The 26,101-nt window shown below is 43.4% G+C and overlaps 2 protein-coding genes across 2 annotated transcripts; one reads left to right on the forward strand and one right to left on the reverse strand.

Annotated features, from left to right (window-relative positions):
• The first annotated feature begins 956 nt into the window (after positions 1–956).
• Positions 957–13,662, forward strand: BBOF1 (basal body orientation factor 1). The gene is given in 11 exon segments (XM_061367293.1): positions 957–998; positions 2,082–2,170; positions 2,570–2,609; positions 3,102–3,230; positions 3,328–3,386; positions 5,344–5,375; positions 5,378–5,487; positions 5,861–6,375; positions 8,746–8,850; positions 10,107–10,175; positions 13,429–13,662. Coding segments are annotated over 11 exon segments (1,236 nt in total). The 3' UTR covers positions 13,475–13,662.
• Positions 13,663–14,587: 925 nt separating this feature from the next.
• ALDH6A1 (aldehyde dehydrogenase 6 family member A1) lies at positions 14,588–25,801 on the reverse strand. Its single transcript, XM_061367363.1, has 12 exons — positions 25,704–25,801; positions 25,406–25,471; positions 22,997–23,071; positions 21,501–21,662; positions 20,839–20,917; positions 19,980–20,282; positions 19,156–19,277; positions 18,724–18,913; positions 17,864–18,045; positions 16,225–16,404; positions 15,901–15,999; positions 14,588–15,495 (listed from the first exon to the last, which is right to left on the reverse strand). The coding sequence occupies exons 1-12, from the start codon at positions 25,764–25,766 to the stop codon at positions 15,391–15,393; spliced, it is 1,626 nt and encodes a 541-aa protein (XP_061223347.1). The 5' UTR covers positions 25,767–25,801; the 3' UTR covers positions 14,588–15,390.
• Between the last annotated feature and the right edge of the window lie 300 nt (positions 25,802–26,101).

Genomic DNA, 26,101 nt, shown 5'->3' on the forward strand with positions numbered 1-26,101 from the left:
AATTCCCCGACCTTCATTCTCTCCCCACAAAGCAAAAGCCCCAGCGGCTCCGGGGGTAGGGAGGGGGGAGCACAGCTCTCGGGATCCCGACACCGGCACCGACACCACCAAGCGGGAACACTGGTGGGAACACGGACCGCTGCCCCGTGAGCCACCCGCAGCTGTTACCCGTCCTTCTGCCCTCCCCGGGCGGCCGCGCCGCGCGGAGTAACGGAAACGCCGCTGACTCCTTCGCTTCCAAGTGTCTCACGCCGTTCCCTGAGGCCGCCTCGGCGGAGCGCCGGGACCCGGGCTGGGGTGTGTGCGTGTGGGGTGTCACCCAGGCTCGGAACGGCTCGCTGACCGCTTCGCTGCCGCACCGGGCAGGACGCGGCAGCCCCCAGCTCCCGCTCCCGTCGCACAGGGCCGCTGTTTCCATGACAACACGACGCTGTCATACACCTCCCCGCTCCCCAGCCCCGGGCGCCGCTGAGAGCGCTCACCGGTTCCTCGGCTCGCTGGCGGCGCCACATCTCACCGCCCCTGCGCGCCGCGTCAGCGCGCCCACGTGACGCACCCGTCGCGCGAGTTGTGCGTCGCGGGAGGGCGCCGTCTGGTGTCCATGGGAACGGGCCGCCACGCGCGCTCCTCGCTTTGGCCACGGAGGGTGCTGGGGGCAGGCCCGAGGCGGCCGGTAACGGAGGCAGCGGGGCGGCGGCAGGGAGCACTGCCGGCGGGTGGTCCGCGCTCCGTCGCAGTTGCTCCCGCTCCCGCTCCCGCAGCCTGGCGGTAGGCTGGACTGGCAGCCTAGGTGTCTGAGAAAAAGTGGGTCGAGGTGGACGCGGCGCTATGGGAGGCTGGGCCGGCGGCCACCGAAGCCTCCCGGGCTGAGTACGCTGAAGCTCCAACGGCTGGCCAGGAGCAACGCGGAGCTGCTGTGACGGCGGCAGGACTAGGGAAGGGAACCGGCGGCCGCTATGGCCTGCTTCACGAAGCCGGGCCAGGAGAAGGCGGAGGAGGTGTGCGTGCAGCTGGGCAGGCCCCTCCTATCCGCCCTGGCTATAGCTTCTCGGCCCGCAGCAAAACACCTCGCGGCCCACCCGGCTGCTTCTGTTCCTGCAGCCGAAGGTGGACGAGGGTGAAGCAGCAGCGCTCCCCGGCGGCGGGACTGCTGTTGGCGGACTGGGCTGCGAATTGGAAGCCTCGCCTCGGGTGCCCGCCTGCTCCTTTACAGGAGAAACCGGCGTCCTGTCTGGCTCCCCCTCTGTACAGAGGAGAGAGCAAAATGCTGCAACAGCACATAGTGTACAAGAAGAGGCAGAAGCGTTTGTCAGCTAGAAAGAAAAAGAGAAAGTTAAGAGGGAATACGATGGATTTAGCTGCCTGGAGAAGGTTTTAGAGAAAATAGAGGCAAACTCCACTCGGAACACAAGGAAGAAAAAGAAGCCCTGCACTGTAGCTTCCATTTCCTCTATCAGAGACTATTTCACCTTAGTCCCATTTCTACTTTTCTAAAGCCAAGTACGAAGCAAAACCCTTTTTCAGTTAGGAAAAAAACCAAACAAACAGTGGAAACTGGAATTATTTTAACTTTATATGTATGTGTGTGTGTGTATATATATATATATATATATATATGAAAGAAGATGCAAAGCTCTGATCCCCAGGACACTGGTGAGGTCAAATGGTAGGAGACAATTTCCTTGCTCACATGCTACTGTTTTCTTTCAGACTCTTCAGTATAGAAGATCTTACTCAGACCTTTTTCCATCTGCCTCTTTTTGTGTCTTTTGTTCTCCTTTTCTAAACTGTTTCTCTAACACTGCATCACTATCCAAAACAGTAAGGAAGAAAACCTGCTCTCCGCATAGCTTAATTCTTCAGTAGAGTCACAGATCTGTTTGTGTTGAATACATGGCAGGGGGGGTTATAGTTTAAGCTTTTAAATTTCTTATCATTAACACAAATCAAAGTTTTAAGCATGGTTTAATTGACCTGAACATTGCAAATAAGAGATCTTTCTCCTATTTCTGTCAGAGAAGAACACAGCAAGGATGTTTTTTCCCCTCACAGTTACTGTTTCTTGATTTCTGTTGCCATAGATTGAAAAACAGAAGCAGGAGCTGACTGATTTAAAACACCAAGTGCAAAATGACAAGAAGGTGGTGAATGAACTTTTTTCTTTGTCCTTGTAACAGTGGGAATCTTCTGAGCAGGCTGAAAATTACTTCTGATTTTAGTATGAGGAATGAGCTTGTGCAGTTAATGATTTTGATTAACAGGTTTTGATTCAAAAATGCTGCATGAAGAGTTTGAAAAAGACCAAAACCCACCAACAACAATGGTGATGTGGGAATTATCCCACGACTCTGTAGTACTGTATCAGGTAGTAATAGGACTATTATATATATTCTGAAATAGTATTAGCAACTAGCTGGATAACTGTAAGACCTGAGGCACAGCAAAAACATACTTCATTTTTAATTAGCTAAACTATAACTACTTTGAATTGCTTTACAGTTCTTCACTCATTACTGTTGAATCATGACTTCTTAAAAAGAACTGAGAAAATTACTGTTTGTTAATCTAGCTCAAATAAGAAACACAGAACTGATCTTGATGTCTGCAGAGTTGGTCTCTCACGTACTCTCACTCCTCTCTTTCCAAAGCTGTGCAACAGTGGTTTCCCCCTCTTAAACGCGTTATCCTAGAGGCGCTACCACTATTGCTGGTGGGCTCAGCTTTCACTAGTGGTGGGACCATCTTGGAGCTGGTTTTGGCTTTGTTAGACACCTGAGAAGCTTCTGGCAGCTTCTCACAGAAGCCTCTCTTGTAGTCCTCCCACCTCTCCACTACCAAAACCTTGCCATGTTAACCCAATACAATTATATTATGGATGTTCCTTTAAACTTAATTTCTATACTTGTTATTTCACTGGAGTGTAGCCTCTGCTGAGTTTGCAGCATTTCTTCTAATGATGGATTCTTCGTAGTTTTTTTTTAAAACAACATGGCATAGAATTTCAGACGTTCAGTTGTGTATGCTCTGTGTTTTATGTTATAATATGATGATGATTGGTTTATCTCAATTTCTGATTGCAGGCAGACTATTATGCCTAACAGAAAAACAACTGGAAATGTCAGAAAAAAATAAGAGAAATTGGGCAAATTAAATTAGAACTGAAATTAATAAGGGAGTTCTATAGGGGACAAGCGGCTAATGAGAAAGAGCTGGAAGATATAAGTTTGTCATAAATATGCATTTGTAATGTAACTTTTCTGTATGCAAGACAGCATGGAAATTGGGAGTGGAGGATATGGCCAATCTACTGCATTGTTTTCCTTACAGAGAGTGAAGAAAAGCACTAGGTTGATAAAATGCAGGTTCTGTAGCCAGAACTCACTTATGTAATGGTTCAGTGCTGTAGGTTTGTTTGTTTGTTTACAGACTAACATGGAATCATACAAACATGTGGGTAGACTCAGCATCTAGCACACCCTTTAAAGAAATGTATGAAGGAGCTAGCAATTGACTACAAATCAATTGCTACAAGTCAATCTAAGTCTGACTGCTTTCTCACTAGTTAGCTCAGTTAAGATGTGAATGCCAGTATGGTATCGTCTTTTCAACCATGTAAGCTATTTAGTATATAAAACTAGGGACTGTTTTTCACTAAGAACTTACATAGCACATGACCTAATTAGAAATACTTTGGAGCTATAATACAAATACTAAACAGTAGTACTGACTGTAAAATATAAAGAAGTATCCCAGCTGACATGAAGAAAGGGCCTTGAACAATTCAAGTGCTTTGCTGACTCAACTCAGCTGGATTTTTTTTTCAACCACAAGAAGGGACTTAGAAACAATGCCAAATGCTTTCCATGGAGACAAATGACTGGTCAACAGCAACTGGATTCTTAACATACAGAATCATAGAATGGTTTGGGTTGGAAGGGACCTTAAAGATCATCTAGTTCCAACCCCCTGCCATAGGCAGGGGTAGTTGCCTTTACACTATTAAATGCATGTTAGTCAGACATTTTTCAAGGAACACTCAAGGCATTGGACTTTGAACGATCTTGGTGACTGAATGAATAGATAAAGTAAAGCAGATTTCTAAAACTGATCACTAAACAGAGTGATAGATTGTAAATTACAGTCAGCGATGTGAAATTATGGACACAAGTGAACTGCAAAGGGGACACAAAGCAGTAATACAAGTCAGAAGGTTAAGTGAATTTTATAGATTATGTAAAACATTGATGGAGACTATTGGTAGTGGCAGGTAGTAATTTGGTAGAATTATAGAATTTTATAGTAGTGCCAAATTTCCTTCTTGAGAGTGCATCGACGATTTTAGTTATATGGCTGACATAAAATACCATTATTAAAGAAATTCTGGGTTTTATCATAGTTAAAGTATAGGGGTCTCAAACAGGGACATCAGGAAGTGTTTGTGAGATTGGAGAGGAGGTTGTTTGAAGAAAAGGCAGTTTTATTTATAAAAAAAAGGCAGGTATATTTTATAAGAAAAGGCAGTTTAACTTTTATTAGAACAAAATGATTTCTTCCATTGACTACTCGGGTTTATACAGTTTTCACAGTTCTTTGATGAGTATTTGAACAATTTCCCATGTTACTGCAAGTATGATGAATGAGTTGGAGGCTAAGTGCAGCTTTTTAAGGAAAACCATGGGATGTCAGGATCCCTGAAAGACAGTATTCCTCGTTTCCATCAGAAACTTCAGTGCCCTTGGAGGTTCATTCTTTCCCTAACAAGAGGTGAGTGAGATGAAAAGTGTGGGTGTGATTTTAGAATTTACACTGTTTCAGATTTTACCTTTGGTGCCACAGGTCTCACGCAAAATTTAAACATTTTTTTTTCTTCCTTTTAGAAAAGACCGGAAGAAAAAGTTGAGAGAAAGCAAACAATGATGGCAGATACTGCCCAGCGTGAGACTTATTCATAGGAAATACTTGCTTTTCCTGTTTTCTGCTTTACAAAATCATCTTAGTGCTGTGTTCTAAGTAAGTTGTTCATGTTATTACATGGGCTTTGAAGGGCAAAATCAGTGATGACTGAGGCAGCACTTACTTTTATATGGTAAGACCCTAGAGGAGTAATATTACCATGATAGTACTGCTGTTTCCTTCATTCTTATAGTCCAGATACAGGACTAGAAGCAAAGCTGTGAAAACTTGGTAGAGATCTGTAAGAATTTTACAGCTTAGCTCTTAATTTAAGACACTGAAATGTTGATTTAATTATTAAAAAAAAACCAAAACCCCAAACAAATAACAAACAAAACAAACAAGAAGGGTTGTGATTAAAGCTTTTGGATTTTGTTTCCCTCTGTTCAGGCAGCAGACCAGCACTGAGAGAGAAGTATTTAAGTGGATGTTTGTCTTCACAGTGGATTTGCTTACCAGCTGAAAGGACCAGTGGAATTGGAGAAAATCAAACAGAAGTTAGAAGAGGACAAAGGTCTTCTGTTACAGGAGAAGGTTTCCCCTCTGGTTTTAGTTCTGTTCCATTCTCTTCCAGGAAGGGGTCAGATATTTCTGCAGTTGCTGAATTTGGAGGTGTCTGAAGGACAGTTCTTATTCCATCTTCATCATGGAGGAGAAAGAATGAAGGATTTCTTATGCTAGCCCATTAAGAATAAGTCTCTCTGTAATGTATACTATTTACCAAGTCTTCTTTATCTGGCTTTTCTTGTAAATAAAAACCTGATCCTAGGGAAGCATTCACTCTCCAGTATGAAGGTGCCTGCATGTTTACTCTACACAGTGTTGGAGGAAAAAAGACTGTAAAACCACACCTCCAGATTTGGTGCAAATGAAATAAAACCCCAAGCAATTTATTTTCATCTTTTAGGAAACCACTGAGGGTTTGATTCAGAAAATGATCCTACAGATCAGTTGCCAGAAAGCACAGATTGGAGATCTGCAGCGTAAAGTAGAAAAGCTGGAGATGGACTTGCATCACGTGACCACAGAATCTGAGGGAGAGACTCAGGAAATACAGCATCAGGCACTGATACAAAACCAGGCACGCATGGTCGAGATCAAGAAGCTGCAGCAACTACTAGAAATGAAGGATCGGGAGATGAACTGAGTGAAGGAACTAGCCCAGAATATCTTAAATGAGAGGACCACGGTGAAAAGGTTCTTCCTAAATGCTCTGGAACATTTGAAACAGGAGATCATATCCAGTATAAGAAATATATATATCCAGCAGTATAAGAAAAAGGACCAAAGTGCCTATTACAGAAAAATGGTGGAGACATGTGCAGGGAAGGAAGAATTTTCCAAAATCAAAACATTCGAAAGCAACATAAATAGCACAAATTGTGTGTACAGAGACCTAGAAGAAGAAAATAAACGGTACTGGTATTGAAATATGAAAAATTAGTGTCTATCCTCCCACTATACCTGAAAAAACCCTTTGCATGATAATACTGTCTAGGTTTGGAATGCTTGTGGAGGCTTCTGTAGTGAGAATAATTGTATGAGGTATAATATCCTATCAATTAGTAACAACTTTGTGGGCAACTAATTTCAACCAGGCTGTCACTTTTTGGACGTTATTTCTAAGCATCAAATTAAAGATGAAAAAGTTTGTTGCATATTCTGCCATGTGCTGTGGAATTTGATATAAAATTTCCAGTATAGGTGTGCTTTTGCACATTACATTTAATAATTATTGTTGCTTCTCTAAGTTTTGCGATTTTTTTGTTTATAGGCATTGCTCTTCCAGTATTGCTCTTTTGATTTTTTACTAACTCCAGTGAGCTGACAACACTGAAGCCTGAATGTTGCAATTAAGATGCTGACAGATCTTTACTACGTTGCTGATCATTTTAACAGAAACATCCAGTAGATGTCAAATCTGGTCTTTTTTCAATTGGTCTTCAGTGTCAGAAGCCCCTACTTCAAGTTGTGCTTTCAGAGGCTGTTTTCCTCAAGCTTTATTATCTAAATAAAATAAATATTATTCTAAAAATTAAGCCATTACATGAAATGGACACATATCAAAACCAAGACCATAGGCAATACATGTGATTGACAGGATTCCATGTTATAATGCATAAAACAAAATCCCGGGTGTGAGTATCTCCGAATTCAGCTTGGTTGAAATTAGGGCTGCACGTGCCACAATGGCCAGGATTACAGGTCTCCAACCTGCCACTAGAAATCTGTGCCTACAACTGCAGCAGTGTTCAGGCACTTACATTTTAAGCCATAGAGTTAAGCTCCCCCATAGCTGAAGCTTTGCATACATTCTTGGTGAGAGATAAAAATTATCATACTCCCATATAAAAAGTTTGCTTAGTGTGCATTGGCTATTGAATAACTTGGTGACACACCGTCAGTTGGAATGCTTTGTTCAGGTATCTTATCTCAAAAATGATACAGCAGAAAACCTTCATGAAGAATCAGAGGTGGAAGTAGTTATTGGGATCTAAAGATGCTTCTTTGAGCAAGAGAAGAGGGAGACTGAAACTGAGAATGAAAATCATTGTATGTATTGACCCTTTTAAATATGAAAGAGAAGCAAAAGAAGGACAATGTACTTGAAACTAAATATATGTTAGTACTAACATGGACAGTGGGATTGGGTGTGCCCTCAGCAAGTTTGCTGATGACACCAAGCTGTGTGGTTTGGTTGATATGCTGGAGGGAAGGAATGCCATCCAGAGGGACCTTGACACGCTTGTGAGGGGGGCTGATGCCAACCTCATGAAGTTTAACCATGACAAGTGCAAGGTCCTACACCTGGGTCGGAGCAATCCCAGACACAGCTACAGGCTGGGCAGAGAAGAGATTCAGAGCAGCCCTGTGGAGAAGGACTTGGAGGTGCTGGTCAATGAGAAAATGAACATGAGCCGGCTTCAGTGTGCACTTGCAGCCCAGAAAGCCAACCGTATCCTGGGCTGCATCAAGAGGAGCGTGACCAGCAGGTTGAAGGAGGTGACTCTGCCCCTTTACTCTGCTCTTGTGAGACCTCACTTGGAGTATTGTGTGCAGTTCTGGTGTCCTCAACATAAAAAGGACATGGAACTGTTGGAACAAGTCCAGAGGAGGGCTACAAGGATGATCAGGGGACTGGAGCACCTTCCGTATGAAGATAGGCTGAGAAAGTTGGGGCTGTTGAGCTTGGAGAGGAGAAGGCTGCATGGAGACCTCATAGGAGCCTTCCAGTATCTGAAGGAGGTCTATAGGGATGCTGGGGAGGGGCTCTTCATTAGGGACTGTAGTGATAGGACATGGGGTAATCGGTTAAAACTTAAACAGAGGTAGTTTAGATTGGATATAAGGAAGAAGTTCTTTCCTGTTAGGGTGGTGAGGCACTGGAATGGGTTGCCCAGGGAGGTTGTGAATGCTCCATCCCTGGCAGTGTTCAAGTCCAGGTTGGACAGCCTTGGGTGACATGGTTTAGTGTGACATGTCCCTGCCCATGGCAGGGGGGCTAGAACTAGATGATCTTAAGGTCCTCTTCAACCCTAAGTATTCTATGATTCTGTGATCCTATTTATAACTACTACATGTGTAACAAAAATCATTGGTTTTGTTTCGTTTAGTTTCAACAACCATAGATTTAGAAGTCACAGCACTGAGTGGTCAGATTTATTTTTTGAATTTACATGCTACAAGTAGCTGAACAAGAGCAATGAAGAGCTAGAATTTAAAACCTGTTTCATACATACAGAATCCATTTGGATTTTTCTTCTAATATGTTGATATTTCTGTGTTTTTCAGGGAAAAAATGCAGTTTGAAAAAGTGGGTATCAGTGATTTGACATGGAGGCAAAAAGAACATGTTCTGCGATTGCTTTTTGCCAAAATGAATGGCACAAATCCATGGTAATATTCTGTTTCTTGAGTAGGTGCATGCTGATCTTTCTCTGTTAGAGGAGCTGGGCTGGTATCTCCAGGTCAGGGATTCCAAGAAACACTGAATCTAGCATAAGAATCTAGTTAACTGTGAGGCGTGGTGTGAGACACATCTAACTTTTGAAAAAGGTGATTTAACCTTTTGAAAAAGGTGATATACCATATACTAATATTGGACATGCAGCAGACAACACTGTTAGATCTTTGTGTGTAATAGCAAAAGAAAAGCAAGTGGAAGCTATTTTTGGTAGTGCTGAGGAAGAGAGATGTGAGGAGAATTAATTTTACTTGCTGCAGTGGGATTAATTTTGTTCAGACATTAATGAAGCTCAGTCCATCTTTAACAAACAAGTACATAATGTATACTATGACACTAGCACTCCTCCACATATATTTCCTTTTAATAGGCTGTAAAGCGACCTGTGCAGTATTAATAAGTGCAAATACCCTCAACCAGAGTATTAAAGGTGTACATATTCTATAGCTCATTGCTGTCTGCGTAAGAAACTCCAGGGTATGACTTTAGGGATCCCTAAAATATGGCTTACGCTGGAAATGCATAGTTCAAACTGCATTAAATATAAACTGTGAACTGAGGCATAGCAGGGCCCAAATAGAAATCTAAAATGCTATGATTTTTAATGTCATTTGGGGAGACCTAATGCTTAGGGTGCAATATCAGCTTCTCTGTGTTAAAAGAGTTTATTTAGTTTTTAAAAAGTTAAGTTAAATTTTGTTTGTAAAAGTTACATTAATGGAACTTTCTCAAATTTTAAGGTCATTACAATGGAAGTAAGAAACATGTAATGAAATGCTCGTAAGATTCCAATTTATGCATGGATTTAACTCCTCCTATGAGTATTTGCCAATATACAAGCACTCACAAAGCTGTAGTGTGAAAGCTGGAGAAATTGAATACAGGCACTACATTTTAAGCTGATTTATAACTAAACTTTTTGTTCTATTAAAACCCACTCTTTTGTTTATTTCACCTCGTTCCCTTTTAATTGTAATGATTTTGCCAGAAAATATGGAATTCCGTAGTGAACTGAATTCATGTTTGAACCATGGTGCTGGGTTTGGAGAGTGTACTGCAATAGCTCAGGTGCCCTAGCATTTCTTGCTTGCTGTTTGGTTTAGAAAACAAGTTTGGTGTGGGATTATAAACCTGTCAGTATAAATTACCATTAGATGAGGATTACTTTGCTGTTGTGTCTTCCCCACAGGCAGTACACCAGAGTTCTGGCTACTTCAGTTTCAGCTACTGCTGATACTAAAGAAGAAAGCAAAACTGGGTAAGATACTAAATTATTCCACACTAACATCACCTCAGCCTTGGTTATATATAAATGGATGCAATTGTCTCTGTCATTCTTCCCACTTTAGAGTACTTTGGTTTGTCTGAAGATATATGTTAGTGTATCTATATACACATAAATGTTTGTGTGACAAGAAAAAGGAATCTTTAATTTAGTTTGAACTTTCTGGTAATACTCATCTTTTAGCAGCAGGCATTCAGACTCAGCTGTCCTGAAAAAAAAAATGGTCTTTGCCTCCTTAAAGCCTCCTCTTATTGAAAAGCAGCTTCATTATTTTTGGAGGGTTCTCTTGTGAACATACAAATCATACAAAGAGACACATTTTCAGCTAACACAGTTTTGATTAAAAGGCAAAATCTATTAAGCTGATGTAGGGGTTCACTGTAGCATCACTTAGAATAGACCAGGATGAAGATTCATATGCCTGATTTTCCAGTATAGACTCAGATACAAATATATAGGTAATTATAAGGCAAGCAATATTAACTTGTCTGGAGGAGTAAGCAGGGGGGAGTTCTGGCATGCCATTATGTCAGATGTGGGGTAGTCAAGCACACAAAACAAAATGTGATACTCAAACATCAAATGACCAGCTAACTGTTCATAAGCAGGAGCCCTAAAGGGATGTATATGGAAAGATGAGACACCTCTTTGGAGAGGCAGACTGCCACCTCCAGAAACAGTGGAAGTGAGTTGTAGCCTTTTTTGCAGAGACAGGTTAAAAAAAAACAGAAGTGGATGTCACAGGGCCCAATTCTGAAAGGTGGTGTCGTGGTTTAAACAAAGTCAGCCATAAATCACGCAGTCGTTCTCTCGCTGCCCCCCTTTTCACCCTCCCCCTGCTCCCAGAGGGATGGGAAGGAGAATCAAAAGAATGCAACTCCTACGGATTGAGATAAGAACAGTCCAGTAACTAAGGTATAACACAAATCACTACTGCTACCACCAATAATAATAATGATAAAAGAAATAACAAGGGAAGAGAATACAACACCTCACCATCCACCGACCGAAAACTTGCCCCACCCTGCCTGACCAAGCACTGACCGATACCTCGTCCAACTGTGCAGTGCCCTAGCCCTTCCGGGTAACTGCCCCCAGTTTATATACTGGGCATGATGTGCTGTGGTATGGAATACCTCTTTGGTCAGTTTGGGTCAGGTGTCCTGTCTCTGCTTCCTCCCAGCTTTCCCTCCTCTCTGGCAGAGCATGAGGCTCACAAAGTCCTTGGTCAGTCTAAACATCTGAGCAGTAACTAAAAACATCTGTGTTATCAGCTCTGTTCCCAGGCTGAAAATCAAAACCACAGCACTGCACCAGCTACTAAGGAGAAAACTGACTGCTACTGCTGAACTCAGGACAGGTGGCTGAACTATTTTAACATAATTTTTGCATGTAATACTATTAAATAACTTTGAGAATCTCGACTGTAGTGCCTTCTAGGCAAGAACCAACTGTTCACAGGAGACAAAGGGTTGACTATAAAGGTTTGTATTTTAATGGAGTCTAAAGAAATTTATTATAAGATACTTTATACCTGGATTATACTTTAGTATAATATAGAAGATACATTTTTTTTTTTTTCTTAATAGTAAATGTTGAAATAAAAAGGAGAATAAACGGGTGAGCGAAAAGCAGTGAGATGAGGCAGGTTATGTCATCATCAGTCAGCATCTGCAGGTTCACCGAAAAAGGCATTTCATCAACTAAAAAAGGCAGATGCAAGACTGTATGTCTAGTACAATTACTCAAACCCAGCTGTTTAAAAAATACTGTTGGAAATGCAGATAATCAGAAAACATATTTACACAAATGAAAAGATTATAGAAGTACCTCAAACAGGTTCAGAGAAAGTGCAGAGATCCTCCTGCAATGCTTCAGGGAACAGGTAAACTTTGATAATAAAGACTGCTTTTGCTCCAGGAGAAACTGGATTTTAGAATTTCTAAAGGAACGATGTAATAGGTTTTAATAGGATGACATAAAAGTCAGAATAGCAATTCTGCGGAAGGATCATTAGGTACACATCGGACTTCCCCATCCAAGTACTAACCGAGCCCGACCCTGCTTAGCTTCCGAGATCAGACGAGATCGGGCGTTTTTTCAATAGTGTCCATTGTTAAGTCCACCCCTCGATCACGGGCCCATCTATATGTTGCATCTCTGCCCTGATGGCCTGAAGTGTCATGGGCCCACCGGGCCAAAAATAATTCACCCTTATGTTGCCAATCTAAGTCCATCTGAGCCACTTCAATCTTAGCAGCTTTATAGGGACTAGTCTTTAAAGAATGGCAGACTGCCACGTGCAGCGCCTCACTTGGATGTGTCTGCAGTCTTGGAAGCTTGACTACCCTACGTTCTCCTACAACTGGACCTTGAGCTTGTTTGGAGGTTCTAGCAGGGGAGCGCAGCTACCGTATACCCGTGACCGATGACCGGTACCGCCTCTATCGGGGAAGGTCGTCCTCTTCGACCGAGCGCGCAGCTTCGGGAGGGACGCACGTGGAGCGGTGAGGGAGGAAGGGGACACCCGCCTAGACAGCCAGACAGCTTGTTACCCACTCCCCCCCCTTCTTGCCCTCCCCCTACTCCTGGGGGAACGGAGAGGAGAATCAAAAAGAAATGCAACTCCCACGGCTTGAGATAAGAACAGTTTAGTAACTAAGGTACAATACGAATCACCACTGCTACCACCAACGACAACAATGATAAGAGAAAACAGCAAAGGAAAGGAGTACAATACCACGCGCCGAACCGCCAGTCCGACCCGGCCGACCCCCTCCCCTTCCGGGTTCCCCCCCAGTTCCCCCCTCGGCATGACGTGCTGTGGTATGGAATACCTCTTTGGTCAGTTTGGGTCAGGTGTCCTGTCTCTGCTTCCTCCCGGCCTCCCCTCCTCCCTGGCAGAGCATGAGACTCACAAAGTCCTTGGCCAAACCAAAACACCATTTTTATCAGCTTTGTTCCGAGCCCGAAAGTCAAAACACAGCACTGCACCAGCTACCAAGAAGGAGAAAAAATGACTGCTGCTGCTAAACCCAGGACAACAGATTAGGAAGAAAATAAGGGTGTTTTGAAAGTGAATGACTGTAGATAATAGTATAGAGCCTGTTAACTAGTACCCTTTTCACAGGTGTTTGAGTGAATGCCTATGTCTTGTGATTTACCTAGAATATTTCACTTTTGCAGCACAGAAAATAATTCTCCCAACCTAATACTCATTACACAGCAGGCTGAATTACCAGATTCTTCATCGTCATCATCCTGTGCAATAATCCTGCATATTCAGTTGTTGACACCACAACCAGCAGCCACAGCAATTAGTGACTCATCTGCACTTTTCATTTGGGAAGTTATCTTGTGAGCAAAGCTGTAAATTCTAAATCCTCTGTCTGCTGCACCACTGTTTTGACTAAGTGTTTGAAATCCACCTGAAACACAGTTTTTTTCCTCTTTTCTAAAGATTTTATTCTCTCCAAGCCAGAAGCTCAGATCACCCTGTACTAAGCACTGGGATTTGGACTAGTGGTTAGAACTCTCTGTATATGAGTTGATACAATTTGATGAAGATCTAGTTTCAGTTTGCAATAAAGTAATTTACATGAAGCTTAAGAGTGTGATCAAATGATATGTATGTGGAAACAGAAACAAGGCATTATTTTAAAGCTCTATGAGGAAATTGGTCCAGAGGTTCCTGAAATACTGTAAAGAGAATGTATCCATGGGTTACAGGAGTCACAGACCAGCCTCTGCAAAGAGGGGAATAAAGTCAACATCACACATGAATAATGTCTTACCAAGGAAGAGTTATAGTCTACATAAATTTATTAGCATGTTTTTAATTTGTAATCACACTCAAGGTGAGGATTTTCCTCTAGGGTATATGAGAAGAAAAAAACAAGATACAAACATTAGTGAGTGCATAGCAATTGCACTAATACATAACTGTTACTAGGCATCTTCACCAGAAGGCAGGATACAAAGTGTTCACATTCAGGTTTTTTAATTAGAACAAGTAATGGTTACAGTCATTAGAATAATATTATTTTACATAGGTGCTTGAATGAGTTCTCTGCAGATCCCTCATGGCTGCATCATCTTCCAGGAACTGGGAATAAAAATATAAGCTCTCCAGCTCCAACGGGGTGTGCAAAGTCTTACCTTTCTCCAGTAATGGGACCTGTATTCTGCAGAAAACATGACTGTATTTGAGCAAATGTGACAAGCAGTCAACATGTCAACATAAGAAATACAGCTACAGTCAGGAAAAGAAACCAACAGAAGAGGTTCGTGATTAAAAAAAGAGTTCTTTCTTGCTACTGACCTGTCTACTTACTGTCCACCCAGACCCACATGATGTGACCTGAAGATACATACACATTCTTACATTTCTGCTTCCACAGTTTAATTCTGTTACAGGATCTGTAGGCACATATCTTTTAGCACAGTGAAAAAGGCACTGAACAGTTTCCAGGTGTAATGGAACTGACAGCAGGCTGGAGAAGACAAGCCACATGCACAACAGGAAGAGAAGTTTTCAAGCTGTCAGAGGCACAGTGAAGGTCACTGTAACATACAGGAATGTCTTCCATCGTCAGACAAGCAATCAAATATGCTTTCCGGGGAAATCTTTAGAAAGCTATTTCCCAAGTGTTCTGGAGACTGACATTTTCAACTCCCAGACTTGCTGTCCTCATTGTGTGTAAAGTCACTTGTATGGGACACCCAAGGTATCCCAGGTACATCATTCAAAATGAGTACTCTGATTTAAGGTGCTCAAAACCTTAACATGTAAGATAAAGAGCTGAAAGAAAATTGCTACAAGATGTAACCAGGAGTGAGTCACTAAGGCAAAAGAAACTGAAGTGAAAACCAGAGGAATGTTCAAGTTCAGAGGGTGTGGAAAAATGCAAATCAAGACCTATCTCACTGTCTGCCTTTTCAGTTACATAGCGGTTTTGTCTCCAGTAGGTTGTAGGTAAAGAGTTGCATTCCACTAGCCAAAAGACACCGACAACAACAGAAAACCCAGACTGTAGATTACATGAGCCTGCCTGATCTGCTCAGAAACAGAGGTCCTTGAGAAAACAGAGCTTTCTATTCATTCCCAAGAAAATGATGATAACTGGGACAAAGCTGGGAAGAGCAGCATAGAAGAAGGGCACCAGGAACACCATCTGCAAAGGCTGATTTAATTTCCCATAGTTGGCATAACCACAGCAGGCTTTGTAACAGTGGCATCTTCCTCTTTCCATTGTGAAATGACAGTTTTCAGCTGCGTGTAGAAGTGCACTCCCTAGAGGAAAGTAGAGACACGTGAAGCAGATATCTGGCCTTATGAATTTTTGAGGTCTGTTTTAGTGGTGTATCAAACAGCTTTTGCTTTATCTACAAAAAGGTGATTGGGGACAATTCCTGTCAGCCTGTTCTTTTTACTAGCTCCCCAAAGATTCTGGTTCTGTAAGAAAGTTTGCTACTTAGTTCTTGCTCCCTTCTCAAGCTCCTAAAAAAAGGCTTGATAGAATTGGCTATTGTAACATGCATTATGGTGGCTGTGATCACTGGCTGCACTTCAGTTTCCTGATTGAGAGGGCTTCAAAGTCTCCTTACTAATGAGGTCTGACAACCATCTCGCCATTGCCTTTTGTAATGTGATTTATCAAAGTTCAACCCAATAGCACACTCCGAATCAGCAAGTTACCTGCTTGCCATAGAAATTGGCGTCACCTCTGAAAGAAGCACGGGAACCAGTGAAAGAAAACATGGGCAGAGGTACTGGGATTGGAACATTGACACCCACCTAAAAGAAAGGAAAGCTACCATATTAATCACAGAAGGATGATTAAGGAACATCCTTCCTTAAGGAACAGATTGCAGAACACTTTCTGAAAGCTACCACACTTTGTTTCCTTAAATCTGAGGCTGAGTACTGTTGGCTGAGTAGTCTCTTATCAGTCACTATAGCTGGATGGCTACCCATGGTAAATGGTGAGTACTAACAGCAACAATTTTAACTTGAACATACCTGCCCTACATCTACTAAGTGAGAGTATTTCCGGGCTGTGGCTCCATTGGTGGTGAAGATTGCAGTTCCATTTCCGTAGGGGTTGCTGTTTACCATCTCAATGGCATCATCCAAAGTATCTGCTTCCAGAACCACTAAGACAGGTCCAAAGATTTCTTCCTTGTAGCAAGTCATGTTTGGCTGCCAAGACAAACAGCAGAAAAAGCAGCTTGCATATAGAATATAATAGGGTAAAATAAAAATATCCTAGTAGATTGGATACAATAAACACGCATACTGCTAATGCTCTGGGCATTCCTTGGATCACCCATCATACTGCATTGCCAAAGGCCATCCTTCAGTCCTCCTTGCTTTTTCACTGTTTCCCATGCCCTGGCATCTACATAGTCCACTAAAAAGGGTACTGCTTCTCATCTCAAGAGCTCTTTCTGCTTTTACCACCTGCCTAACCTCACTTACAGGTCTACTTTGACCAAGGCTGATTAAGACTGATAGTTTAATTCAATTAATCCTATTAATTCAGGATAGTTTACTTCAGTTCTTGTTGACAAAGTGACTAGAACCTGCTGTCCAACTCAGTGTCCAGGATTTATGTCTGATAATTAGCACATGACACATCCAAAACCATCAGCTGGAGAGTACTTTAATCACTAACAGCTAGCACAGCAAACTACAAAACACTCACTTGACAAGTTTTACATAGCTTACTATGTTATTAACTACTCTGTAAGAAAACTAGGAATCATAAAACCGCAGTGAAACATTTGCTTTTGAATACCTAACAGTATTTATGACACACCACAGTAAAGTGAAGCATTTTAAGATTAATGAAAATGAGACAAGAAAATGCTGAGCTATATTAAAAGCCTGAGTTATGTCATAGCATAAAATTAATAATAGCATAAAACTAATAAAGTACAATAGCAGAATTATTAAAATTGGTTTGATCTCATGGAATCACTCACCGAAAGGCCCATGAAGAACTGATTACTTAAATATTAAGGAACCATACCAGCTAATTGCATAAACACAAAAGAATGAATTTAGGTATGAAAACTCACATGGATGTACCCGGTAAAGAATATTTGCTCGGAGTAGTGTCCATCTCTTGCACAACATGCATTATGTTGAGTGGCTCACTCAACAAAGTTATGGATATATTCGACAACCAAGAGATTTTTGTACATTATATTATTCTCATGAAGATTTCCAAGTATTTAACTTTTGCTTCTGCAAGTCCTTAAATTGCAAACTGCAAGAATGTATAACAGAGGAAGGAAAACTGCAGGTTTGGCTGTTCATACTCCTCCTTAGGCATCAGCTGCTAGCCACTACCACAGATAGTACACTATGCTCCATGGACAGTTAGTTTAACATGATATAAGCTGCCCGTATCTTCTTTTAGTTGACTGCAATCCGTTCAATTTAAGATTATTAACCTCATTCAGAGTATGTTGCAAATCTCTATCACCTTCACAACAGTATGACAATGAGTACTTCACTGGAATGGTGCAAGGGAAGGCTGAGCTGTTTAGGGGCTTTCTGTGTGGTGATTATTGACCCTGACTGATTTGAGTAACCCATTTTTTCAATTGTGCCTGCAATACACACTATCAAGCACTTGTTTTGGTTATCTTACCTTGACTTTGGCAAGGATCGTTGGCCCAACAAAATTGCCATTTTCATAACCCTTCACTTTGACATTACGTCCATCCAGAAGAAGGCTGGCACCTTCCTGTACTCCTTTCTCAATCAGATGGCAAACCCGCTCCTTAGCCTGGGGACTGATTAGAGGCCCTAGGTCTGCTCCAGGCTGGTCTCCTGTGAAGAGGCAGAGATGCCAAGTTTTTAACCCTGACAGCTTTGTCTTCACAAGCACCAAGGAGCTAACCACACTGGCAGGAAAAATGTGAAATTCCTGATGTTTCTGAGACACATAACAAAGATTTGAGACATTAATGAAGAAGAGTAATCGCCTTCAACTCTCATAATCAACAAGTAAGAGAAGCATAATTTTAGATCACTGGGAAGCCAAAATTCGACAATGGATTCTTCTCAGAAAGGAAACTCTTCCACTTTGCAGGACTTTATTGAACATAAATAAAAGATCATTATCCTAGTATTAACAAGCCTAGTTTTTCCAAAGTACTTGTTTCTATTTTTCCTTTTTATTGCAGCTTACTAAAAATGGGAAGGATCTCCCAAGTATATATATATAAATATAAATGGTAGGTTTGAGTTAACCATAACCACAAAACTCTAGTTAAAACAAGACCTATCCTGTAAGCCTTGCATCAGAGTCATACTACCAAGCCTTCCTACATATTCCTAACTCCTGAGTCTAGGGCTGTGTTCCCCAGTCCACACAATCTGCTAGCTCCTGCCTCTACATATTAAATCTATAGTGCAAATAGGTTCAAGAGGCACACTGCAACCGACCTAAAATCCTACAGTTGTACAGAAGTGAAGTACCTTGTAAGAAATTATCACAGTCTGTACCTGCATTTACACGTAGGTTTTTGGCTCTATCCACAAGCTCTGGCAGCCATTTCTGAGCTCCTCCCACTAGAATTGCTGTAGACAGGGCCATGCAGCGTTGTCCAGCTGCTCCAAAAGCAGCTCCAACCAGCTGGTTCAAGGTGTTCTCTTTGTTGGCATCAGGCATCACCACACCATGGTTCTTGGCTCCCTGAAATATAACACATCCACAATCTGCCATTATTAATCACCCCAGCCCACTTCTCTAGCTCTCTGGCAGTATCCTCATATAGTAGCTATGTCTCTGCTACCAACAGGCTGGCAAGAAGGGCAGCCTCATCACTTAACTACAAGTATCAAAGTCAGCTCCTGGGGCTGAGTGGCATGGTCTTTCTTAACATTCACAGGAGACAGAGGTAGTCTACATGCTGAAGTGTGCTCTACATTCATTACCATGTTGGCCTGGACTCTCTTGCCATTCCGGGATCCTCTCTCATAGATGTACTCGCCAGCTTGGTTAGATCCCACAAAGCTGATTGCTCTGATATCCGGATGGTCACAAATGAAATTCACAGCTTCAAACAGGAAATAATACATTATAGCTGTGGTACACAAATGCTTCCCTCAGTTCCCATCCCCACAGTGCTAAATCTATGTATCTTCTCAGAATTCCATATTTCTTACACCTGCATTCCCCCCCACTGCCTATTTAATGCCTCTTTCCATTAATTTCTCAGCATGTGTACTCCTGCCCCTGTCCTCAGGCACTTGGCTCTCTGCCATCTGTTCATGCTTTGAGCATCTCTCAAAGTGCCTGAGTGATGCCAAAGCAAAGTAACTGTTGTCTGTTTGTACCCTCATGTTCTGAAGTTACTTGTGTGCTGTCAAAAATACCATCTTAGGAGGCAAGAACACTGGCATCCACTGCATAGTTAATGAGGCATTAAATTCTAGGTCAGGCTTCCTTGTTAAACCAGGGTGATTTATCTATATATTTCAGTTGGAGCTCAGATTGCTAAATACCATTAAGCACTTAACATCCTTTGGGAACTCTGATCCCAGCTCCCAAAATTTTGTCCACTCTACATATCTCCTGAAGATTTGGTACAAGATGGCAGAGAATCTCCTAGTCACCTCCCTTCATCTCCATCAAGAAGTCTGACACATTTGTTCAAACCTATCTAACAGCTTCAGTATCAAACTCTCCAAATGGTACCTCCATTGATCACACACCACAACACACACTTCAGCCATCTCCCAAGAAGGGCTCTTATTACCTTCATGTTGTCCATGGATGATATTCAGGGTCCCATCGGGGGCACCAGCATCCTGAAACAGCTTGGCAAGGAACATGAGTGCTCCTGGCACGCGCTCAGATGGTTTCATTAAGAAGGTGTTTCCACAGACCATGGCCATAGGGAACATCCAAAGAGGAATCATGGCTGGGAAATTGAACGGTGCAATTCCAGCACACACACCCAGAGGCAGGCGGTAGGTATAAGTGTCCATGTCTTTAGTGATGGAGGGCATGGTCTCTCCCAGTATGAGGGATGTCACACTGCAAGCATGTTCAACCACCTCTGCGGCAGAAAGTGCAATATGCCACTAGATGATCTGTTACCCATTAGTCCCCAGACTCCCTTCTTACCACTGCTTTGATCCAGGTTTGTTTTGCTCTCCTTCCCACAACTTAAAACTCATTGTGCTCCAGAAAATCCCTTTGCTCTGCAAGCACTGTGAGCTTACTGTAAATGGATTATCTCTCAAGTGCATTATATGCCCATGTGATAGGAACAAAGACACACACCCCCAGTAAAAGCAGCACAGATACAGTATTTCTGTACCATCCGCAATGAAACCTTAGTCATCTGAGTACAAGCAAGAAGTTCTTACCCCTTCAGAGCAATCTGTAGTCACTCCTATGAAAAGGAATGAACTAATAACTTGGAAGTGATTTTAGGAAACTCTGAGGGAACTTTTCAGGTTAGAGTTACAATTGCCCCTTTTCTTTCAGTATGAGGCTATGAAGGGAGCTACATGTACAGGACCCCAGAGCAATGAGTTGCTCAGAAGACCTCCTTCCCTTCCTAGAGGTTCTCAAAGCCCCCTTTTTAACAGGAGCAGCCAGCAGCTTACGGAGGCCTCGGAACACATCTCCCTCAGCATCAGCCAGGGTCTTCCCTTGCTCAAAGGTGATGAGTTTTGATATTTCTTTCTGAAAATGGAAATCAGAAAGTTTATGAATGTTAGAAAAGTGCCTGCCCATGAAATAGGGTGCAGGGATAAGATAATTTAAGAGAGCTGAAGATCACAATGAACAGACTGAGTACAACCCGGAAGAGCCACACTGACTGATTTGCTCTTTATAGACAAGGAGCCAGTAAAGCACACACATGACAAAAAAAAAAAAAAAAGCAGGTTGGCCTGTACTGCACAGCTTCCACATGTCACACCCCAGACACACTGGAAAAGCAATCAGGGAAACCCAAAGACACAGTAACATACTTCTCCCACTTCTTTCCCAGCTGGCACACTTTCCATCGAGGCTGAAAGTTTGTTCCTCTTGTGGTCTTCCGGTAAAGGGAGGAATGCAGAATAATATTCCCTGAAAAGCAGTGCCTCTCTGTCCCCATTTGATGGAGAGTGCTTTGCTACACCTCTCAATGCCAGTGGCTCAGTTGGCTTCTCAACTGTGGCAACAATACCTCATCAAGAACTATGTAAACCCCAAGTCTACCAATTCCTAAAGTCGACTGCAACGCATTCAACAGCCATCACACAAAGCCATGCTGTCTCACCAGATTGTCCTTGATGAGCTGTTGGTAACGCAAGAAGATTTGCTGGCGACTCAAAACAGAAGTCTCTGACCAGTTCCGAAATGCCTTTTTGCAAGAAGCCACAGCTGCCTCCATCTCACTGGCTGTGGCTTTTGGTACACGGCTAACCACTTCATTTGTGGCCTGAAGGAAAAATCAAACTGCAGCAAACCTCAAATTTTCCACCTGTTCTTGCCAACCAGTCAGCAGTCCTTTCACACCACACACTTAATTTCCTTGTTCTAAAAGGATCTGAGCACAAAAGAGACTCCTTCCTTGGTGCACTCAAAGGCCTGGGCTACAGTTGGAAGAGTTCTGAAAATCTGCCCTCTACACATCTCAGACTTGGCACCCAGAAAGGTGCAAATGCAATGCTGATTTTCAAGTTGGGAGTTGAAATGACTTCTCTATTTGGAAGCTTCCAGTAAGTGTAGACTTCTGTGGACTGTGGTCTTTTTCCTTCTGCATCGTCTTGGCTCATCTGCTGTCCCTCTTGCACATTAAAAGAATCAAAGTTCCTTATGAAAAAACAGTATCTGACTGTGCACTGGCACTGATGTTAGTTTACCTAGACCACTAGGCGAAAGTAAGATTTTTACCAGCAACCTTAGTTCTACAGTATTTTAACTTTAAAAGCTTGTCTTTGCCAGTTTAACTTCCTTGTAATGCACTCTTAAAAATTAAATCTGCTTTGACACCACAAAAAAAAAAAACCAAACAAACAGGGACATCACTAAGCGAGAAAGTACTCAAAATGAAAGAAAATTAAACAAGAACAGTGGTTGCCACATATAGACGAAATGAGCTTCATAAACACAGCTCACTGCTCTGATCACCTCCACACAAGAAACCAAAATAGGGCTTTACAGAGAAAAGTTTTAGAAATCACTAAGGGCTTACTAGGGGTGTCAGAAGGGTAGGAGTTGTGAGTGCAACCCTATTTGTCTTTGGTGGAAGACTCTGACAAGTGCTACTAGTCTAAGATTATTTTGCACTGCATAGCATCTAACCTATAAATTCACGGGGAGTATTGTGTCTCACAGTTAGAAACTCTCTGAAAAGAGAGGAGCTTCAGCTGTCAACATTTTTTACCTTGGTCTGAGAGTGAAATCAGTCTCTATCAGGACTCACTGGCACCAAATCACACCTGGTTGATTTCACATACAGGTGAAAGAAACCCTTCAGAAATTTGACATACTGATCACAGAGCCTGTCTATGAGCAAAAAAACCATAAGCAGAGTTTAAGCTTGCTTTCCAGAGATCAGGGGTTTACTACACAGGGGAGATAAAGGAGATCATCACTTTCCTAAGACTGACATTTCATGTGAAATCGAAGTTAAGAAGCAATTACACAGTGTAAAATCCATCTTAAGCTCCAAGTATAAACCTTTCTCACAAAACATATGTACTTGAACAGAGGCACAGACCCTTGCTGCACAGTGATCCCTAATATACAAGCTGAGACCATTTCACTTACCGGGTTGTGGATATCAATCCATTCAGTAGTTTTGGACTCAACAAACTTCCCATCAATGAAGAGTTTGGTTGTTGGCTGTGGGGGACAAAATACTGGACAGTAAGTGTTCTTCATCTCAAGGTGCCTAAACACCAGTGTGCCTCACCATTTACCACTACACTGCCTGCTAGAGAGTCTAGATCCAGTATTTACAGCAAGACTTAGCTAACTGCTTAGGCTGAAGTTTTACATGCTCTCTGCCCTATTTTTTTCCTCACTTCACACCAAAACAGCCAAAACTCTCTCCACAAGAAGTTATAGAAAAAATACATTGCTATGCTTATGTTCAGAACTATTTCAATCCACTCAATCACCTATTTACTAAGTTACAAAACTGAAAATCCTACAATAAGTGGTCAGAAGAAACCTTGGAAGAATTCCATGTACCCAGTGCACACTGTCCTATGTGTTTCCTTCCATCAAGCCACTAAGTACAGTAAGTGGTCAGAAGAAACCTTGTAAGAATTCCATGTACCCAGTGCACACTGTCCTATGTGTTTCCTTCCATCAAGCCACTAAGTAGGTTCATCTCTCCAACTAATGGCTACAGGCATAAAATAGGACTTTCCCTGCTCCCCACTTGGTCCTGCAACTGACAGCAAGGAACCTGCATCCGCAGGTTTCACAGTGACTCTCTGGACAGGCAGCATAGAAAACAGAACTTTCCAACTCAGATGCAGAGAAGAGAAGATGAAAGTTTGGAAGAAGGAGTTCTGGTAAATGTAGAACAGAAGGAAAAGCAGAGGTAGAAGCTGTAACTAGCGCTGGATAGGCAACAGAACTGCATCATGTAGGAAACCAGACTGGGACTCTATAAATGAAGAAACCAGAAACTAAGAATTGATACTGGGAGGTAAGGAGAGAACTAGGAGAAAGCAAGAACCAGTTAATCATGCCACAGAACAGTGGCTTGGGGAGAATGGATAAGAGGGTGGGGAAAGAGATCTGCTGCATGAAGACACAAATGCTGCATGAAGAATAATAATGGGGCAGATCAACAGAACTGGGATATAAACCCAAACATATCACAAAACTGTACGAAGAAATTAGGATGTGGAATTATGAGAGGGAGATGAGGATTAGGATGCTGTCCAAGGTGTAATGAAGGGAAAGAGATCAGAGAAAGAATCAGGAATATAAACGGTGTTGACTGGACAAACAATGATAGTGAGAAGTGGTTGAGAGTGAAAAAAGTGAACAGCAATGAGAGACAGACAAGCAGAGAAAGCTAGAATGAGAAGTACAAAGTAAGGCTGTTAACAGATAAGCAAGACCTTTTTTTAGGATGCAAGACCAGGGGATAATCAAGAATAAAATGTTTCAGATGATTATGTAGCTGGAACTACACTTGAGAAAGAGAGGCAGAAGTCTGTGCTTATGAAAACACAACCCCTCTAGAACCTGGAAGGAAGCACAGGATATCTGAGTCGCTTGACTGAGTTTCCTGACTGTCAGAAAAGGTCTCTTCAGTGGACCTACAAGATCCAGTAATCTGTGACCCACGTAGACTTCAGTGCAGTGGAACTTAAGGATATATTTGTTTTCAAATTGCTTCAAATGGGTATCTATAAAATCGCACATACAAGGAAAAATATTTTAAGTGAGCCAGAAAATGCTGAATTAAGAGTGATCACACTTTTTCCTCAAGATCACCACCTTTTTCCTGTACAGAATGAGCCTGCTATGCTTACAAAGCAAACGTTTTGGAGAATCATGATTTAGCTGTTCACAGCCTACAGAGTGTACAGCCATGGATACTGGAAGAAAAATGGCACTGTAACAGTTAAAGTTCTTCAGTACTGCCCAAACAAAACCAGATTCTGTCTCTGCCACAAATGGATGATATGACACCCATCCACAGCTCAATACCACTTTTTTTTTCACATATTATCATTAGTCATATAGTCTCCATTTTTGCCGATCTTATTGTAGGAATATTACACATAGTAAAAGAAATCTAAAACTCGGGGAAAAACCGGCGTGCTACTTGAGGAACATGGAGAAAACACTGAGCTAACGCACCGTCCTTAGGGGTATACCCGCTGGGCCAGGCAGGGCTCGATCGCTACATGGTGGCTGATTCCCTGGACGGCTACCCGGGACCCGCGGTGGGAGCGGCCCGAGACGGCGCTCCTGAGCCAAACAAATCTGACACTGAACTGTTTCCCCCCCATCCTGCTGAGCGCGGGGCCCTCCGTGCCCGGTGCACGGGCAGCCCCGAATGTTTGCTCCAGACACACCCACCGGGAGCCTTAGAGAAGGCAGCTGGGCTGCGCTGCCCCACACTACCTCACGAAGGAAACAGCCCCCCCCCCCGGGCTCCGCAGCCCTCCCTGCTCTCCGGCTCCGCTCCTTGGGACGGGCACTCACCACCGAAGTCGAGGAGAAAGAGGCAGCGGCTGAGGTGATCCAGGGGGCACCGGGTCTCCGCGGCAGCTGGACAAGAGGGGAAGCACAGAGCAGCCCGGTTCCTCAGGGCTCCCGACCGCCTCAGACCCCCGCGCCCTGCGCACGAGTCCATCTAACCACCCATCCCCCGCCATCGCCGGCTTCCCCCTCGGGACCGTCCAACCTACCGGGCCAGGTGGGCCGCGACCCCCCTCCGCCGCCCGCTCCTTTCCCCTCCCCTGTCCCCTCCTGCCACCCCGAGCCGGGGCTGGGGCCTCACCCTCAGCGCCACCCGCGGCCGCCCGCCCCAAGCACCACGCGCCACCACCGCAGCCACCGACATCCCGGCCGAGGGTCGCTGCACCGCGCCCCCTCGACGGCGCCTCTCGCCCCGCCCCCCGCCCTCCCGAGGCCCCGCCCCCGCGCGCTCATTGGCCTCCCGAGCACCGGCCTCTGCCACTGCTGTACCCGCTCCGGCGGGGCTCTCGGGGCGTGCAGCCAATCGCCGTCAGCGAGCCGGTGGCCTCGTCCCCCTCCTGCACGCCCCCCGTGTCGGGCCGTGGATTGGCCGCGAGAGCTAAGCCGCCCACTGACCACCGGGGCCCCGATTGGCCGAGCACCGCCCCCGGCAACACCTCCCGCCGGTGGCGGCGAGAGCGACACGTGGGGTTCGGGCTG

Source organism: Neopsephotus bourkii, unplaced genomic scaffold (assembly GCF_033783945.1).
Source record: "Neopsephotus bourkii isolate Nb327-2 ecotype Australia unplaced genomic scaffold, CSIRO-AGI_Nbou_v1 NB_1376, whole genome shotgun sequence".
In the NCBI taxonomy this organism is placed as follows: Eukaryota; Metazoa; Chordata; class Aves; order Psittaciformes; family Psittacidae; genus Neopsephotus; species Neopsephotus bourkii.